General features: G+C 62.0%; 1 protein-coding gene and 1 long non-coding RNA gene across 2 annotated transcripts; one reads left to right on the top strand and one right to left on the bottom strand.

The window, feature by feature from the left end:
• Window positions 1–291: 291 nt before the first annotated feature.
• Window positions 292–8,995, top strand: LOC106496078 (maestro heat-like repeat-containing protein family member 2B; the record flags this gene model as incomplete). Its single annotated transcript, XM_067296986.1, has 22 exons — window positions 292–348; window positions 760–786; window positions 1,140–1,262; window positions 1,611–1,690; window positions 1,788–1,923; window positions 2,056–2,151; window positions 2,439–2,543; window positions 2,770–2,893; window positions 3,059–3,168; window positions 3,420–3,572; window positions 3,855–4,009; window positions 4,251–4,413; window positions 4,714–4,907; window positions 5,339–5,476; window positions 5,670–5,781; window positions 6,399–6,545; window positions 6,850–7,032; window positions 7,301–7,456; window positions 7,950–8,072; window positions 8,312–8,414; window positions 8,622–8,687; window positions 8,873–8,995. Coding segments are annotated over 22 exons (2,652 nt in total), but the record flags the coding sequence as incomplete, so codon positions are not given.
• A 2,112-nt stretch (window positions 8,996–11,107) lies between these two features.
• LOC136992166 (uncharacterized) lies at window positions 11,108–13,901 on the bottom strand. Its single transcript, XR_010884230.1, has 3 exons — window positions 13,792–13,901; window positions 12,837–12,957; window positions 11,108–11,871 (listed from the first exon to the last, which is right to left on the bottom strand). It is a non-coding gene; the product is annotated as an uncharacterized lncRNA (long non-coding RNA).
• Between the last annotated feature and the right edge of the window lie 4,952 nt (window positions 13,902–18,853).

Here is an 18,853-nt window from a genome sequence, read left to right as displayed (position 1 = left end):
TCAATCGCCTGAAGGTAAAGGATGCCGGGGGTCTTGGCTTGCCTTTCCTCTGCCTTATTTTCACTTCTAAGCCAGCAGCAGCGCAGTGGTGGCTGCTGCGTGGAAAGTGGGGCAGCTGCTTGGTGGGGAGGCAGTGGGAGCTGGGGTGCGACGGAGGTGCTGGGCTGACGTCTCGTGGCTTCTCCCACGGCGCAGGAATACCAGGAGGGGAAGAGAGCGGGGATGCACACGGCGCTCGTGCTGGCCTACAGCCGGATCGCGCTCTGCGCCCCCCGGGAGCAGCTGCCGGCCCGCGTGGAGAGAGAAATCGTGGGGCACATCCTGCAGCACTACCGCGCCAGCTGCCAGGTGGGTGCGCGGGCGCAGGGCCGGCCACACGGACGTGCCGCCTGCCCCAGCCCGGCTCCGAGCTGGAGCTCATCGCGACGGGCCGTCACTTAGGAAAGAGCCCCGAGGAGGGGTCTGTGCTGAAGGCCGAGTCGCAAACCCAGCCCGTATCCCTCTGCATGTCCCTGTCCCCGCGTTGCAGCTGCTCTGGGCGTTTTCTGGGTCTGAAACCCTGAAACTCCTGCGAGCCCCGAGTCCCCCCAGTGCCCCAGGGGCAACTGTGCCCTGCCTGTGCTGGTGGAGGGCGACGCAGCAGTGCTGGTCCGTCTCTGCTGTCCCGCAGCGCCTGTGCGCTCTGGGGCCGTTGCTGCGTGTCCTGCGTCTGTGCGCCGCGCTTCCTTGCCTCTCACTCTGTGCCCTTTCCCCTTGCAGGTGCTGGGCTTCGCCTTCTCCGCCAAGGTAAGTCCTGCCCCGTGGGGCCTTGCTTCCTGCCCTTCCCGCACACCTTTCCCATCGCAGGCGTGCCGGAGCGGCTCTCCCGCTCCCCAGGCCAGAGGTGGGGGGGTCTCCTTGCGGTAGGTAGCGAGGAAAGCTCGTGCCTCCCCAGGGGGAGCTTCTTCCCGGGAGGGGAGAGGAGGCTTCCTTCCTCCGAGCCGTGTGCCGAGCCCAGGTCCCGGAGGCTCCTGGAAGCCGCAGTCGCCCTTCGGCGCTGTGCTCCGGGGCTGGACTCCCCGCCGTGCGCCTCTTTCCGCCTTTGGCGCTGTGAGGAGTTCCTCATCGGTGCCGCTGTGTTTCTCTCTGCCGGGCCGCAGGACGTGCAGCTCAAGCTGAGCCTGATCCGGAGCGTCGCCGAGGTCAGCCGGGCCGTGCAGGGGGCGGGGGGCTCCCGCCGCGGGGAGCTCTGCTACAAACGGGAGCTGCTGGGCACCCTGCTGGTGAGTGCCGGGCCGGGACTGTGCCGCCGGGGAGGTTGGGGCTGAGCCCCGAGGCCGGGCGCCCCGAGGGGCGATGCTCTGCCTTGGCCGCGCGCGACCTCTCGAGCGCCCTGAGCCTCGTCCCCGGGCAGCGGGGCCCTTGGGTGCTGGTGCCCGGTGGCCGTCGCTGGGCAGAGCAGCGGGTCTGTCCGCGGTGGGGCGGCTGCCCGGCCCCGGTGCCGCTGTGGGAGCCGTGCGGGCGCCCAGCGCCTGTGCCTGGGGCCGGGCGAGCAGAAGAGCCTGTTGGCGGCGGGAGGGCTCTCGGTGGCTGCCCGCTGCCCACCGTGCGCGTGTCTCTGTGACCTCCAGGGCTTCGTGAAGGCAGAGCCCCGGGATTGCCTGGCGTCCCCGGTGCGGCAGGAGGCGTTTGTGGCCGTGGGGCACTTGAGGTAGGGTCTTTCCGCCGGGGCTGTGGGGGGGGTGTCGTGTGACCCGCTCTGGGGAGTGGTAGGAAGACTCTTTTCTGGTCTCCTTTTTCTCTGTCAGCAAACTGAAGCCGTCGCTGACCCGGGAGGAAAACCGCGACCTCCTGGATCAGTGTTTGCAGAGCGTGATGCCTCTGCCTGCCCTGGAGCCCGCGGAAGAGGAAGGGGCGACAGCAGCAAACGCTCTGCCCGTGCAGGTACCTGGCGGCCCTTCTCTCCCAGCCTCTCCGGGGGATCCCCCCAGCAGCCCGCGCTGCGCTCTGCCCCCTCCGGCAGAGCCGGGCGTCTCCGTGTGCGGCCCAACGCCCGTCCTTCTCTCCCGCTCGCAGTGTCCGCATGTGCAGACCATGGGGGCTCTCGGCGAGCTGCTGACAGCCCTGCTGGAGGAAGAGCTCACCTCCAGCTGGCTCACGGAGATGCTGCACGTGAGTATCCGTGGGGGGACGGGGAAGGCGTCCCCAGGGTCGGGTGAAGGGTGTGCAGGAGAGCTGGGCCGTGGAGTCAGCAGGGTCGGCGCGAGGTGGCCGTGGGGCACGTCTGCGCCGGGGCCCTCCATGAGCGGCTGCCGGGGATGGGAAGGGGCTGCGCCGCCGGCTGCAGAGGCACCAGCTCCTCGGCAGGACTCTGCGCGGGAGGGAGAGGTTTGGGGTGGCGCTGGGCAGGCCGGGCTCGCCGGGGCCGCCCGTTGTGAGACAGGTCTGCTCTTGCGCAGGTGCTGGAGTACTGGCTCACCTCGGCCAAGGAGTGGGAGCGGGAGAGGGCCCTGCAGGCCTGCGCCCAGCTGCTGGGCGCTTACGAGGAGCGATTCGAGCTCTCGGTGAGAAGAGACCCCCCGCGTGCTGTGTCCCCTCTCCCCGCTGGCTGCGGCCCGGCAGGGAGCTCTGCCCCAGGCTGGGCACTGGGTTTTGGGTCTCCTGGGCTATGGGGCTGCACCGCTGCCTGCCCCGATGCCCTGCCAGGACTCAGGCGGCAGCACAGCCGGGAGAGGGAGATCGGCCGCCGGGGCCGCCTGCGACCTTCTCGTCGGCCTTCTGTCTCCGCAGGGAGAAAACTCCTTTGGGCCCTTTGGCTCCATGGTGGGACTGCTGGCGCCTTTGGTCTGCGACTCGCTGGCCACGTCCCGCCAGCGGGCAGGGGCCTGCCTCGGCCACCTCCTCCGCATACGAGGTGAGGGCAGCCCCCTGCCAGCCTCGGCCAGCCGGGCCCCTGCTGCCCCCGCGCCCCACGACTGCGCGGGGCTGGGCTCCGTTCTTGCTTCCTCACAGCCCGTGGGCTGAGGTGGGGTCTCCGTGCCCCTCACTGCCCTTCCTTTCCTCCTGGTGCTCGCTGCAGGCAAGACGCTGGAGACGGGGGCCGAGGAGGACGAGGTGCAGCCTTTGTGCCAGCGGCTGGGAGCCCCAGACGCCGAGGCTCTGCTCCAGGCCTCCTCCAGACTCGCAAAGGTACCTGGCGCCGCCAGCGCAGGCAGGGTCCAGGCTCTGTGTATAAGCAAACAGCCCGCGGGGAGACACTTGCAGAGCTCTCGGCCGCCCAGAATACACCAGGCCCTGCCTGCGCCGCTGCACTGTAAAGCACTCGCACCCTGCAGGCCTAGCGAACTGCCCCACTGCCCGGGCGCTCGAGCTTCCTCTCCTTTGTGAAGAGCCGGAGCAGACCTGTGATGTGCTCTCTCCTGGTTGTGATTTCTGCCCAGATCGTCTGCAAACACATCCCCCCAGCGCAGGCCACGGATTTCCTTTCTGCCGCCCTGGACGGGATGCTGTCGGTCAGGCCCGCGTGTGCTCAGGCAGCTGGCGAGTGGCTGCTCACCTTCCTGGAGACGTGCGGGGGACAGCTATTCACCGAGGTGAGAGAGGCGCCTTTTCCCTGCGGCTTTGGCCTTCCCGCCTCAGCCGTTGCCGTGCGCCTCGTGCAGGTGCCGGGGGCTACAGAGCCGCCCCTCGTGCGCAGCACCAACAGCTCTATCGAATCCAAGTGCCGGCAGCCTGATCCCGGAGCCTCTGCTCACCTCCTCTGCTCGGGCTCTGCTGCGCTCGGGTTTGGCTCTGGGGCCACAGGCCCAGGGTGGGAGGCTGTGCGGGAGGACGAGGGAAGGCTGCAGAGGACGGCTCTTTTGGTCTGCGTTCAGGTGCCAGAAATCCTGAGCATCATTTACATCCGGATGCCGACCATGCAGCAGGACACCCTGCGACGCGTCCTCTTCGAGGCGGTGTCCCTGCTGGCCCGCTACCACCTTGGCTCCGTCATCGACAGCCTCCTGCAGAAGCGGCTGCCCATGGACAGGTACGTGCACTGGCCCGGCCCTGGGGGCAGGCAGGACCCACCGCTGACGGGGCCAGGAGGAGCCAGCGGAGAAGGCGATCGTGCTGCTGCGGGGGGAGAAAGGCTGAGCGTGGCAAGAGCCGGTGCCCAGAGCCTGGCCCCCGCCAGGCCCTTCGAGGCCAGGAGAGCGTTTGGCCGCTGCCAAGGGCATCACAGGTAGCAGAGCCTGCGGGCTCACGGGGCAACTTCTGCTGCCTTGCAGTGACACCGTGGAGCTGTGGAGGGTCCTGGGGAGGAAATTCTTTGTGAACCAGCTCCTGAGGGTTTTGATGGAAAAACTGAAGCACTCAGGAAACGACCAAGCCAGGACCAGCTCTGCCAAGCCTGAGGCCGACGATGATGAGGCTGCGCTGGAGCCTCTCAAGGTACGTGCACTGGCAGACACATTGCTGCAGCTTCGCACCTGACGTCCTAAATAACCCTTCGGCCTGAGGGACGCTGTGCGCTGTGCACACTGTGAACACCCCTGAACCGCGCGGGGTGCCGTGCTGGGCCCTGGGCAGCGCTGGCAGCGGGGCAGCCGAGACCCTTTGCTGCTGCCAGGCAGCCTGCAGGGCTGCTGCCGAAAGCCAAACTGCAGACGGTAAAGGTGCCCGAGGCGGGCAGGGGAGAGGTGGGAAAAGGCCTTGTTTTCACAGGCCGCTTGTGGTTGAATTTCTCTGCAGATCACACGTGCCATCTTTGAGGTGGTGTCAACGCTGCAGACCTCAGAGGCTGTGCAGCGCTTGCTCCCGGAGCTGCTCCCGGTGCTGCTGAAGCAGATCAGCGCCACGCTGGGAAAGGAGATGCCGTTTCCCCAAGTCAGCAGCCAGCGAAAGCTGTTCCTCAAGGGACACACGAGCGATGACAATCCTTGCAGGTAGGAGGCAGCGGGACAGAGACGCAGGGTCCCCGTAACCAGGCCATGTTCGCTCATGGCCCCGAGGCAGCGCTTTGTCCTGCCCCGTCTCCGAGGTGGGGAAACTGATTCTGGTTGTTTTTGCTTCCATTTTTCTCCTGGAGGAACTTTGATTCCCAGGGAGGAAGGTGTGAGCGTGAAGTCTAGAAACTTGGGGTTTTCTAGTGCTGACAGTGCGTTTGGGGCATCAGGAAGGGTGAAAAGGCCAGTTTTCGTGCAGCTTGGCAGACCTCAGGGTTGCGAGATGTCATTTCAGGGGTATTTGCAGCTCCCTCGGCGAGGCTGAGCCTGAGTGAACGAAGGCCTCGCAGGCGGCGGCGGCGGCGTTTCCCTTGCGCTGCCCGAGATGCCTGTTGCCGAGGTTCAGGCCTGGCTGCTCTTCTCTCCCCCAGGCTTTCCCTGGAGACCTTAGAGGCGGTGCTGCGCACGTGCCTCGACGGGAAATGGCTGTGGCTGCTGAGGAAGCAGGGAGCCTGGGCCGCCCTGGAAGACCCCCGGGCTCACCCCGACGGCGTCGGTCTCCTGACCGGGTGAGAGCCCCAGGAGGCGCCTCGCTGCTCTGGGGTGGCTGCGACCCCATTGGAGCTGGCGGGACCCTTCCCCTTGGCCTGGGCGTCTCCGAGTTGCCCACCAGAGCCTGCGCAGGAGCAGGTGAATTTTGGGGGCCGAGGCCAGGTGCCTGCCTGTGTAATTGCTTGTCGCCTGCCTGTGCTCTGTGCGCAGGGTGCTGCTCCGCGCCGGGACCATCTCGCTGCCCGTCGTGCTGGTGCTGACCCAGTGGCTGGACGCCCCCTCGGCCAACCTGCGGCTCATGGCTGCGGCTTTCTTTGCGGAGGTGAGCGAGAAGGTGGGAGAGGGAGGTTTGGGATGGGTTTTCTCCTGACGCTGCTCTTTGGGAAGGTGCTGGCGGAAAGTGTCGCAGTGGAGGCGGGAGCGGATCCCCCCTTGCAGGAGGCCTCCTGGGAGCTGCCCTTCCCTGCCCCCTTCCCCGTCCTTCCCCTGTGCTATTGCCAGGGATGCTATTGCCCCTCCAAACCGCTCAGTCCCGGTCCTCGTCACTGCTGCTGGTGGCGGAGGAAATGCAGATGGGCTTTCTATCAGTGACCCCCTTTCCAGGGCCTCCCCCGACCCCAGCCAGGACGTGCTTCCAGGTTCGATTGATCTCAGCAGCTCTGCTGAGCGACCACCGGGACCCAATGCAAATCCTCTCCAGAGGCCAACTCCCCCCAAACACGGGCACAAGGCCTCCCCCGGGCACGGGGCAGTGCTGCCCCCAGCAGCTCGCCATCCCCGAAGCCACAGCCTGGGCCGGGCCCAAAGGAAAGCTGCTGGGCACCGGGGCAGTTAGCCCGGGCTTGTGGGGCTTCCTCGTGTCGAGCCCGGGGTGGTTGTTGTTCCCGGACCTGGTCTGCATCCGTCTCCGATGCTGACGGCCGGGTTGCTGTGCTGCAGCTGATGAAGGAGCCAGCGCTGCAGGAATGGAGGTGCTTTCAGCCGATCTTGGGGGCCTTGGCAGAGAAAACGCAGGACCCGAGCAGCACCGTGCGGCAGATGGCGGCGCGCGGCCTGGGCAATCTGGTCAGCGGAGCACCGGAGAAGGTGAGAGGGGCTTTCCTCCACGTGAAACGCAGCCCCTGCATGACCGGAGAGATGCAGGTGGAGAGCGCGGAGGGGTTAGAGAGAGTGGGCAGAGCAGCAGAGGCAAGTGTGAGTCTTTGCCCCGAAGGCGCTCTGTTCTCGGGCATCAGCCGGGTTGCAAAGGGGACTGAGGTGCCAATGGGACCCTTGGGCTGCGATCTGCTCGGGGGCTGTTTCTGAAAGCTTCAGCCCCGGAGGCAACGGGAAAGATGAGCGGTCAGAGGCAGGAATAGCGAGAGGTGCGTGTGTGTGTTACGCTTCACAGCTGCGCAAGCACAAGGGAGCCGTCCTGGAGGCGCTGCAGAGGGGCCTGGAGGACGTGGCCTCGGCGGAGGTCGTGGCAGAGAGCCTGCTGGCGCTGGCGAAGGTGGTGGATGAGCTGAAGGGGAAGGCTGTGGGCTCCACCTTCAAAGACCTCGCCAAGGCCACAAGGACCTTCTTTGATGCTGTAAGTGAGCGGTGTTGTCTAACGGCTGCTCGAAGGCTCCCTCGCGGGCTCGTCCAAGAGGGGTGGTGTGGGCAAGGGCAGCTCTACACCGGGAGGGTTCAGGGAAGACACTTCTCTCTGGGGAAGACGGAGGAGGTGCTATTTGTGACCCCCTCTGGGGGTCCTTTCTCAGGACGTTGTGCTCGACTGGCAGTGCTCGGGTGTTACAGAAACAGTTGTCCGAGGTGTCCCAGTTGCCCACCTGACAGCTGGGGTTTCTCGGTTGCAGGAGCAGGCGTCGCTGCGCTCGGCGGCCTTCACCCTGTACGGGGTGCTGGCCGCCTCTGCCACGAGGAGGTGGAGGTCTTTCTTCACCGAAGAACTGGCAAATACGTGGGCCAGCCTCGTCCTCCACCTGCGGGACCCAGACCCGGGAGCCTCCATGGTCAGAGCCGCAGGAACTTGCTTGCAACACAAAAAGTGAAGCCGCGCGGTGCCCGTGGGGACACTTCTGCCGTTCCTGCCTGCTCGGCAGCTGCAGGGTCTCTGCAGAGCATCCCCGAGAGTGTCCCAGCAAGGTTGCCCCTGCGATGCCCAGGGCAGCCGCCCCAGCACCCTCGCGGTCCCGTCGCAGACCTCTGCCTCCCTTCCCTGGCCTGTCCCTGGCGCCCGTCCCTGCCCCAGGTCCCTGCTCCCCCTCAGGGACGGGCGTTCGCAGTGGCCTCATGGGCGCAGCCGCCCGGCAGTGGTGCTGTTTGCAGGGTGCCGGGACAAGGCCGGGGAAGTCTCCCTCCTGCCGGGACAACGCCCCCAGGGCGCCCCCTCTGCGGGCCCAGGGCCGGCACCGGCCGAGCGTGGCACGACGAGCTCCCTGGGAAGGGCTGGGAAGGGCCTGGCCATCCCAGGGCAGCCACGACAGGCTCCGCTCTCTTTGGCAGGCGTGCCAGGGCGCGCTGAGGCTGTGCGCCCCGTTTCTGGGGCTGAGGAGGGTGCGGCAGGGCATCGCCGTCAACACCCGGCTGAGCGCGGCCGAGCTGCAGGACGACATCTGCAGCCAGCTGGTGAGGAGCTGCGCACCCGGGCGCGACGGGGCTGCGGGGCCCTTCCCGGCCCCGAGGGAGGCAGCGGGCGACACGCCGAGGGCGGCAGGGCGCCGTCGCGGGGCTGGCGCCGGGCCCGGCCGTGCTTCCCGGCCCTGCTCCGGCTCCTCGGCGCCCCGCGATCCGTGCGCCCTGCTTGCCGCGGGTCAGCGGGGGCGTTTTTGGGCAGAGAAGGACAGTGTGTCCCCGTGTTGCCCCAGGCCCAGGAGAGCCCCGAGCACCAGCAGGCGCTGTACATCGCCACCCGGCGCTGCTTCCTGCGGAGCTGCGTGGATCTGCAGGCTGCGGCCCTCGACATCGCTGGTGAGCCCGAGCGGGCGTCTCTGCGGCTGCTGCCTCCCGCGTCGCCACTCTGCCCGTCTGCCCAGGGCTGGAGCTGCGTGGGGGCGGCCGGAGCGGGGTGCGGGGGCTGCAGGGGGCGGGAAAGGTGGAGCAGGTGCTCAGGGTGGGATGTGGCCGGGCTGGGAGGGAGAGAGCGCCCTGATGCCGGGTGTTGCCCTGTGCACGCAGGGGTCCTCGTGGAGCACGCGGGCACCGAGTGGCTGACGGGGGAGGAGGCGATGCTGCTCTCGGCAGGTAGGTGACGGGGCCGCGGCGCCCCGGGGGCTCGCAGCAGTTGGGGCCCAGCACCGCAGCGCTCGCTGAGCCAGCAAGCGGCTGCGGGGCAGCGGCGGGGCCGCGTCGCCCTTGCGGGGAGGCCAGGACTGGGGCCGGGGCTGGTGCCGGTGCCAGCACCAACGCCGCGGCCGGTGCCGTTGCAGCTCTGCGGGTGCTGCGGGGCGACGGGGACCCGCGGGTGCAGCAGGCGGCCGCTCGGCTCCTCCGCGCCACCGGCCTCGAGCAGCCTCCGAGGCGTCGCTGAAATAAACCTTGCTGGAGCCTCACGCAGCAGCGGGGGTGTTTCTGTGCCGGGGCCCCGCGAGTCGCTTCGCCCCCGCCGCCGCCGTTTGCGCCCGGGTCCCCGCGGCTCTGGGCCGCGGCCGTTGTCCCGGGGGCGGAGCCGGAGTCGGGGGCGGGGCAGGAGGGGTGGGGTGGTGCCGGAGGTGCGGGTGGGGCGGGGCCGGGGCGGGGCTGGGGCGGGAGCCGAGGACGATGTGGGGCGGGAGCACGTGGTGGGGCGGGGCTGGGGCAGGGGAGGGCCGGGGGCGGAGCCGGGGGCGGGGCGGTCCCGGGGCGGCCCCTTCCCGGCGCCTGCGCGGTCTCTCCGGCCCCCAGAGTCGCGGCGGGGCGGGGGGCGGGCGGTGGCGGCGGCGCTCGGTGTGCGGGGCACCCGGGCCGGGCTGGCGCGGGGCTGCCGCTTCCCGGCTGGCGGCGGCGGCGGCGGCAGCGAGCGCTGCCCCGGCGGGGCCGCCCGGCCGCAGGTAAGCGGTGCGGAAGCGGCCGGGGCTGCCCGAACCGGGCCGGGGGGTCTGGACAGGGCCAGTGCCTGTGCCTGTGCCGGTGCCGGTGCCGGTGGGGGGGCGGGCGGTGCGGGGTCTGTGGGCGGCCGGGAGAGGCGGCTGCGGGGCGAGCGCAGGGCGGGAGGCAGCTGCGGGCCCCGGCGCGGTGACGGCGCGTCTGTGCTGCCGCCGGGTGCTGCCCGGTGCCGGGAGCGGCGGGGCGCGGAGCAGCGGCGCTGGGGCGGGGTTGGGGCGGCGGCTGGCGGCGGAGTGAGCTAAAGGCGGAGGGGCCGGAGCCCAGCGGCCGCCCGGCCCGCCGGGGCTGCGCAGCGCCGCGGGGCTGTGCCCTCCGTGCAGGGAGGGTCCCCCCGGCGCAGTTCCCAAGCACGGCCCGACCCGCGCGGGGCTCCCCCCCAGCCCCAAAAAAACCCTTGCCCCGGGGCCGGGAGGGGAGGGCTGGTGCCTGGGGGCTGGGGAAGGGTCTGAGGGCGCTGTGGTGGGGCTCGGACACGGGGTGGTGCAGCCCTGGGAGGGGGGTGAAAGGAGGGTGAAGCAGAGGGCTGAGCCTCTGTGCCCAAGTGCTGCGGGTTTGGTGCTGCCAAAGAGGCTCCGGGGGCTGGTTTGGGGGCTCAGAAACGGAGGCCGAGTCCTGCGTTCCTGGCGCTCAAACGCGGGTTCCTGCAACTGGTGTGAGAGCTCAGAAAGGGGGGCTGAGTCCTGTTTTTTGGGGGGTTCAAAAACAGGTTCAGTGGGCTGTTTTGGGGGCTTGAGAAAGAGGATCAGGGTCTGCTCTGGGGCTTCGAAAGGGAAGCTAAACGCTGTGCTTTTGGGGCTGAAAGAGAGGCCCAGTGGGCTGCTTTGGGGGCTCATAATCCATTTCTGAGCCCCCAGAAGAGCCCCCAGACCTGTGTTTGAGCTGCAGGAATGCAGGATTTCGCTTCCCTTTCGCAGTCCTGCATTTTGGGGCCTCAAAAGCATGTTGATGGGGCTGTTTTGGGGCTCAAAAACAGAGGCTAAGTCCTGCGTTTTGGGGGCTTGAAAACTGGTTCAGTGGGCTGTTTTGGGGCTCAGTCTGCTTTTCTGAGCCCCCAAAACAGCCCCCTGGACCTGTTTCTGAGTCCCCAAGCTGCAGGATCTGGCCTCCATTGACAAGTGCTGTGTTTCTGGGCCTCAAAACACATGCTCATTGGGCACTTTGGGGGCTCAGAAAGGGAGGCTAAGTCCTGTGTTTTTGGAGACTGAAAACAGGTTTCTTAGGCTATTTTGGGGTTTCAAAAACAGAGGCCAAGTCCTGCCTTTTTGAGCTCAGAAAGGGAGGCCAAGTCCTGTGTTTTCGGGCTCAAAACCAGAGGCAAGTGCTGTGTTTTTGGGGCTTGAAAACAGAGACTAAGTCATCTGTTTTCAGCCCCAAAATCAGAGGCCAAGGGGGCCCTTTTTGCGGGTGGTGGGAGGGCAAGAGGGGTGGGAGGGGGCCGCAGACCCTCACTGGAGGTGGGGGCTCATCGGCATGCGCCCTGACAGCAGGGAGGCTGGCATGCACCAGGCCAAACTTGGCGTCTGAGAGAGTTTCTGGCGCAAAAGGCCCTTTGGGGGGAGGAAACGCGAGCAGACACCGTCTTCCAGTTCCACTGTTTATTCACCCTTTGTACAAGACTTGGAATAATTATTCAATTTGTATATAATGTTCATAAACTAGTTGTGCAATGTGTGTGCAATATTAAAGATGATATTAATACGCAAGTTGTGACAGTGATTGATTTACGACCTTGTCAGTCCCCAAGATTGCTGTGAGGAGCCCGAGCTGGAGCTGAGCTGTCCCAAGCTGGCGCTGTACTCCCATCCCAGCAGGGTTTCTGCGGAGGCCGAGAGCCAGGCGGGCGCAGGCAGGTCGTCCCCAGCCAGGAGCGGGACCGCGCGCAGGGCAGGAGGGAGGCGAGTGGAGTCGTGCTGCTGGGAGAAGGGAGCTGGGTGCCTTCTGCCAGGGACGAACTAAACCTCACGTTGCCTCTCTGCATCGCGGCTCTGCTGGTTCCCTTTCCCAGCGCAGAAAGGAGGTGCGAGAACATCGCACGGTGTCTGCACCCCTGGACGTGACGCAGAGGCAGGCAATGAGGCTGGAGCTGTTCCTCAGCAGTGACACAAGCCCTGCAGGCGATTTAGGGAGAAGGCAGCAGGGGAAAATGCCCCCGGGCTCCCCAGGAAGCGCCTCCGAGGCCCCGACGTCCCCGTGCGGGTGAGAGGGGCAGGGACGCAGCCCCTCCTGCTGGACACGCTGTCCCAGGCTCTGCACGCAGGCGGCAGTGTCAGAGATCCAGTGCTGGGGCGACGCTAGGGCACTTGCACCGGCTGTCTCTGATGGCGCTGCTGGGGCTCCTCTGTCCCTGTAAAAGTAAAAAATAGTAACTGAAGGGTCTTTCAGGAGAGGCCCAGCACCATAAGGAGCAACCCCAGGCCCTGCGACAGGGCCATTCCCCGGCCCAGCGCAGCTCCAGCACCAACGCTGACTGGGCACAGGTCGGGGTGGGTGCTGGGAGTGCTGGCAGCAGCAGCTCCCGGGCAGTGCTGGTCACCAGAGCTTTCCTGACCTCCCTTTGCAGTGACCTGTCCTGCACAACGCAAGGCACAAACCTGCCCCGCAAGGGCTTTGGCAGCTCTGCACGGCGCTCCCCGGCCATGCAGACAGACCGCCACTGACCCCCATGGCCTGCATGGGCCCTGTGGGGACACGGCGCTCTGGGCCAGCAACACCTAGCTCTGTGTGCCCACCCCTCTGGGCACCCTGTGGCCCTCTGCACTCAGCACTGGGGCTGCAGGTACAGAAACCTCTTTTGTCCCCAAACAGCCCCTGCGCAGCCATGACCCCCTGGCCCGACCCTGCCACAGCTGGTGCCCCAGCCCAGGGGGGTGGCTGCCACATGGGGAGCCCTTGCAGGGGCATGGGCATTGCTGCCTCTAGTGACCCTCAAACCATTCCCCCCCCCCACCCCAGGACAAGGAGTACAAACTGATGCTACAAGCCAAAATGGGATTTTCCTAAATGACAGCTCCAACACAACCTTCCTGGCTCTGGCTTGCTAAGAGCATTCATGCGTGCCTGACCCTGCCGGTTTCTCCCATGAGTGTAGCACTTAGCTGCCTGTCACTGCAGCCCCCACACCCTGCTCCCATCGTGCACCCCTGGAGACAATCCCCACCCACCCACCCCCTCAGCTGCAGGGTCCCTGGAGACTCCTCAGGCACTGCTGGGCCTCTGGCTGTCAGCCAGAGCCCTGCTGGGCCCCCCAGCACAGGCCCCAACATCACAGCAAGGCTTCAATGTGTTCAGTCATTGCGCCTGGGTGCTCACCCGAGATTTCCTGCAGTTCCTGTGTCCTCCAACACTCCTCTCCCAGGGCAGGTGTTTGTGCTCCTCACGGAGGCTCATGGCTGAGCATTTCTGACTCCTCGTTGCACTGCCACAGCATCACCTGCACTGACAAAAGCCCCTGTGAGGACATAGCAGCAGAACTGCAGCAAGGACACAGCTCTGTCAAGCAGGAGTTCCCAGTTCATATACCCAGCCCTGAAGCCCTGACCTCAACATGCCGGTAGGGCAGCGCTCAGCAAGCCTGGCAGTCCCTGCTGGGAATGGTGGGGCCGCCTGGGGCCACCTGGGCTCCCAGCACAGCCTGGGGCTCGTTCCCTTCACCTACTCAGAGCTAGCCTGGAGACGCTGGCTGCAACACACCAGTGTGCGGGAAGCGTTTGCACTCGCTGCTGGGCTCAGACACTGAAAGACTTTGTCGGTCCAGCTGCAGGCGCCCCAGTGCCTCTCTGCAGCCTCCTGGCGCTGACGGCCGGGCTGAGAAGAGAAGAAGCTGCCGCATTGCCCCTGCCCAAATCCGCTAACGGCTCTGACCCTCTCCCCAGGGCGCCCTGTGCCTGGCCGGCGGGGCCCCCCCGCCCCAGCAGGCAGCCGAACCCGGGGGGCAGCCCGGCCCCGTGCCCGGTTCTCCGCGGAGACCCCGGGCTGCTCGGGCAGGGACCGGCCCCGGGGAAGCTCCCGGGCGTGAGGGGCGCCGGGGCTGCCCTAAGGTCCTCCGCTGCCCTCGGGGACGTTTCCCCGCCGGGTCTCGGGGCAGGGCCCGCTCGGGGGTCCGGGGACCGCCACGCCCGCACGGCCCGGCCCCGGCAGCGGGAAGAAGCGGCCTTGGGCGGCGCCCCCGCCCCGGCCGGGCCCGGCGAGGAGCCGCCGCGAACGGGGAGGGGAGCGGGGCCGCCCCGCGGGGCCCCCGCTGCTTCCCGGCGCGGCCGCCCCCTACCTGGTGCTCCCGGCGGCCCCGGCGCTGCGGGCAGAGGGGGGGCACCGGCAGCCGGGCGGGACAGCGGGCCCCCAACGGCAGCCGCGGTGAGGGGCGCCGGTGCCGGCCGCCGGGGGGCGCCCGGGTAGCGGCGGCAAGGCGCAGCCGCGCCGCCGGCCCCGGGTGCTCCCTTCCCAGCAGGCGGCGTTAGAAGTACGAGCGGCTGCGCCCGCTGAGGCGGGTGAGGGCTTGCGTTTGGCTTCGCCGCCCGGGGCCGCCTGCATCTTGCGCAGAGCCCGGGGGCAGCAACGCGCCGAAAGGCGTCTCCGAGCCGCCGGGCACCTGGTGTCACCGCCCCCCCGATCACCCACTGAGGGGCTGCAAGCGTTCACTGCAACGCAGGGGAGCAGCTGGGTTAGGCTTAAACTGCTCTCACTAGAGCTGTTTTGCTGCTGAGGGGAATATCTGGCTCTCAGGAACGTGCTTAGGGAAGAGGCTGCGTGTGAAGTAAAGCAGCGAGGAAGAGACACTGCATGGGAAGTTCAACATCTGTCCTGCACACCCCAAACGGCTGTGTTTAAACAGATAACTCACTTGTGAGTGGAGGTGTGAGAGCCCATGTCGAGATGTTCGTTTCCCACACAGTTATCAAAGTACTAGCATAACTTCTATTTTTTTGTTTCTTCTTTTTTTTTCTTTTTATATTTTATAAAAAGCTTTTCCAATATTAAATATCTGTTCCATCATACAAACTAGTGTGAATGTTATCTTCTAAACTCACTGGCTTCACCTTACCACCTTAGATCCCATAGGCTCCCTCAGTTTCATTCAATTTATTAATATTCCTCACCATGCCATACTGGCCATTGGAGCTCTTCGCTGCCCTCTCTGCCTTTTTCTCGGGCTGCTTGACCGTGGTGGTCCGGGAATGCTTCTCCAGGGTGTCTTTGGCAGACTTGCTCTTCTCCAGCCTTTAACATGGCCTGGTTATGAAGCAAACTTCCAAAAGCACAAGCAGCAGCAGCATGATGGCAGCATGCAAACTCCCTGTGGAAGCATTTAGTTTATGCTGATATATTTTAAATAAGTAACACAGAAATATGAGACATATAAGGAACATATTCTTTATTTAAAATTATGTTTTTTTCATGCACATATATTTTTCTATTATTAATTTTCATTCAATATAGTTCAGCTTTCTGAAACTCTCAAATGGAAGGCATTTCCTAAGTGAAAAAATTTCCCATTATTTTATTAATAGCATACAGTTCATGTAAATAGAGAGGCCTATTTTTCACTGCCCTGCCCTTTTTTGCACACCTGCACAAAGCAAGAATAAAGTGTCTAGAAAGCCTTACACAGTGTGATGCACTTGCTCTGAATGGGCTTAAATGACAATTAGCAATGACAGCACTGCAAAATCAGGGCCTGCTACAGCAAATTTCCTGTTTTCCATCACTATTCTTCAAACCAAAGTTATTACATGTAGTTATATTTCTTTAATAAATAGAAACCATCATATATAGGAGTATCAGTCAGCTCTCACGTCTACAGGAATACATATCCACCTTGCAACAGCAGGAAAGAACTATATCTGGCTTCGGCAAACTTCCAATGCAGATAACTCATAAGTATTTAAATCAAGTGAGAGACTGCAGACAAAAAAAACAAATCAAGGTTGTGTACTGCAGAGAAACCTCTCTCAGCAAACCATCCTGCAGAGATTTAAGCTGCTCTTTATGGGATTTTATGGTTTTGTTCCTTGAGGTAGCTGCTGATGCACCCTGGCAAAGTAATAATTTAAATGAAATTATTTATAAAACCCATTTTCACTATTCTTAAGCTTAGCAAGCAATTGATTCTGATCTCATTTTTCACTGGGAACTTGCTGTCTTTCTCATGACTGCAAGCTTGGCCAGAGCAGGCTAGACCTGTTGCCATCCACACAGCCCTGTTCCCTGCACTGTGGAGGACAAGTAGCACATAGCTGAGCTGTGCCCAAAACAGGGCTGGGGCAAAGGGATGGATACACATGCAGAAACAGAGGCTAAGAAATGGTCCTGGGTGCTACTTAGAGCCTGTTTTCTGAGAACAAATTTTTTCCTTTTGTGTATTGTTGCAAGTCCCACAGTGATTTCATAGCTGCTGCAGCTCACAGTTCTTATTTCTATGCAAAAGCAGCCAAGAAAAATCCTGGTGACAAAAAATATTTCCTGCATCATTCATCCATGCCAAAATCATTTCTCTAGAAGAGAAGAGTTAAACCTCATCCTCATTTACACTAACATTTACACTAACCTCATTTACACTACTACACCTCATTTACACTAACAGCTACTAAGGAATAGGACAAATATTCCTATGTCTGAATATATACATGTACAGCTAAGGGCATCAACTAGAGGCTGCTCAAATCAGTGCGAGTGTGCCATTGTGTCCCAGTCTCCATAACGGACTCCCAGAAGCAGGTGCCTCAGCCATTTCAAAAGAGACAGCTTCCACCTGCAGTAGAAGCTGCTCCAACCACTGCTGCTGGTGGCAGCAACACCACAAAGCAATTTTGGGGGAGACATAGGGATAAAAATACCAGGAACCAACTCCTGCCATCTCTTCCCATGGCTTTGAGACTGCTACTCGACCTTTCAGTTTTTTTCCCCCCATCCCCCATAAAATGGGGATGCTGTTGACCTGTGGAAGCGCTCCACGGCTGACCTGAACTTGTAAAGAGTTTGGTACTTGCAAAATCTTGTAAGCTGTTAGTGTGTTATTAGCCCAAGTTAAACAAACACTAGTGTTTGCTAGTACCAGTAATATCAAGAGACTGTCCTTAGCAAAACATGTCTTGAAAGAAAAAAATAATAGATCAAAACTAACACCAGGATGGTCAAGACATAGCAAAAGAATCAGTGAAGAAGGAAATCTTTTTCTCTCTGCTAGCTTTGATTTAAGCATTCTAATTTTCGTCTTTTGAAAAAGAATGCTATGACAGAAGAACAATAAAAACATTAGAGTGATGTCTCCAAGTGGCTGAGAATCACCTTTCTATAAGATTTTGCTGCTTCCAGAAGCTCCCACACCACAGTCAATAATGCCATTAGACTTCTTTCCTGATTTCCCAGGGGGAATCACAGAACACCTTCTTGGGGCAAGACGTCACCTTTCACTATGCTGCACGGTGACAGGTGCTTCAGAAGGCAGCATATGAAATAATTCATTGCCTTACAATGCATTTCCATATGCATGTGCTGAAGAGTCACTTACTTCACAACCCCAAAGAAAACTGGTTAAGCCATCTGCTCATCTATGTCACCTCATCTATCTCATGAGTAAGCTGCTTCAAGAGAGGCAGGCATGTGCTAGAGGGACCAAGGAACAACATTTGGAAACTAGACCAGGGAGAGGTGTGTGAGAGCAATGCCTGGAGGAGGTTTGGCAGGAATTTATACCTGGGCTCCTGCAACAGGCTGAATTCTGCAGTGCCTCAGGGATCTTACTAAGGATCCACATTGCCACAAGGATCTATGCACAAAGTGGGCACAAGGCTCCAGACACAGAGCAGATTGCTGGACTGCAGCCGACTTATCACAGAACGAGGGAACAAAGCATGTGGGGTCCAAAAAGAAACGAGGGCCAAACAGTGTCCTGACAACTTCACTGTGCAACCAGTCCAGCAAGCCTACAAGTAGTCCTGATGATCTCAAAAGGGCAATTTCTGTTTCTAGCACCCAGTCCTTAGAAGATACAGTGTGCTTCAGCTCCCCTGAAAGGTATTTCAACCACACAGATGTCTGCTGGGTGCCCAGCTGCAACCTAGGAATAATATGCTCCCTGGACATTTGTGCTTTAACTAACCTCCCTTTAGACTGGCAATGAAATTAAAGGTCACAGACAACAATCAAATGAGAAGTGTGACAACAACTTACCAGAGCCTTGTCTGGCACAGTGCTTAGTTTCTCCTTTGAAATGGTGCCCATCCCTGAAGACAGCAGAAAGCAGTGTTGGTTCACATAGCTCTCCACAGGCTTTGCCCCAAAATATACTCCTGTCATCAGCTTCTCTCTCTTTGTTCCTGTGTTTGCCAGCTCTTCACAGCTCTCTCCATATCAACTACTCCAAACATTATTCCTCTTCATCTCAATGTCAGGACTGTGAGGACACCAGGACACCTTAATGACTCTGACCAGCCTCACCTGGGACCACCACACACCCTCTCTGCCCATTGGTCCAGGAGCCTTACTTAAGCTCAGGCCTGGGGCCATAGCTCTTACCTGTACTACACTGAGGGTGTATCTCACTTCAGTCCTTGTTTCCTGGGATAGGCTTCAGACCTACACTGCAGATAGCATGTCTCCAGTCCTGCTTCCTGGGATAGATGTTGGACCTATGTTGTGGGAAGCTTGTCTCCACAAGCAGCAAGAGTGGGGCTGCTCTCTAAGGGAAGGTAAGCAGGGAGCCAGGGGTGGCCATGGTGCAGGCTGGATGATGACCTCACCAACAGGATTGCAGTTGAGGGTACTAAAGACAGGCAAGCAGAGTGGGGTGGTGATGGCAGTTGGTTCTGTCAACAGTCTAGTGATGACTAGGCAAAGTAACAAGCTTAGATTTCCTGGCTTGACCTTGGACTGGAGAACTCAGAACAGGGACAGGCACCACTATGATGTAGCTCAGGGAGGGACTGAAGGCCCAGAGCTGGGCTTAAATATAGCCCCTGGGCAGGGGGTGGGTGGAGGCCTCAGATGAGGCTATTCAGGGCAGTTAAGGCCTATTGGTGCCCTCAGGGCTGTGAGACAGCTGCTGTCTCCTGGGATGGACCTTAGACCTCCACTGCAGGTAGTGGACCTCCTGCCCTGTCTCCTGCTGCTCCTGACTGGACTCCTTGGATGCACCCTGGACTTGTTTCATCCCTTTGCCTGGTCTGGGAAGGTCGATTGACCCTGTCACTGGCAGCCAGCTCTGTCTGTCCTGCTCAGCTCCTGCAGGACTGCTCCCAGGTCTGTGAGGGCACTACCTGTGCTGTGGCCACCTTCAGCTCCTACTGTGTTCCCCCTGCTGAAGCAGCCCTGCTTAAGTGAAACCATCACTT

The sequence above is a fragment of the Apteryx mantelli genome, chromosome 5, assembly GCF_036417845.1.
Source record: "Apteryx mantelli isolate bAptMan1 chromosome 5, bAptMan1.hap1, whole genome shotgun sequence".
Lineage (NCBI taxonomy): Eukaryota > Metazoa > Chordata > Aves > Apterygiformes > Apterygidae > Apteryx > Apteryx mantelli.
Note: the sequence above shows the minus strand (reverse complement) of the source record. Positions and strands in the feature narration are given on the sequence as shown.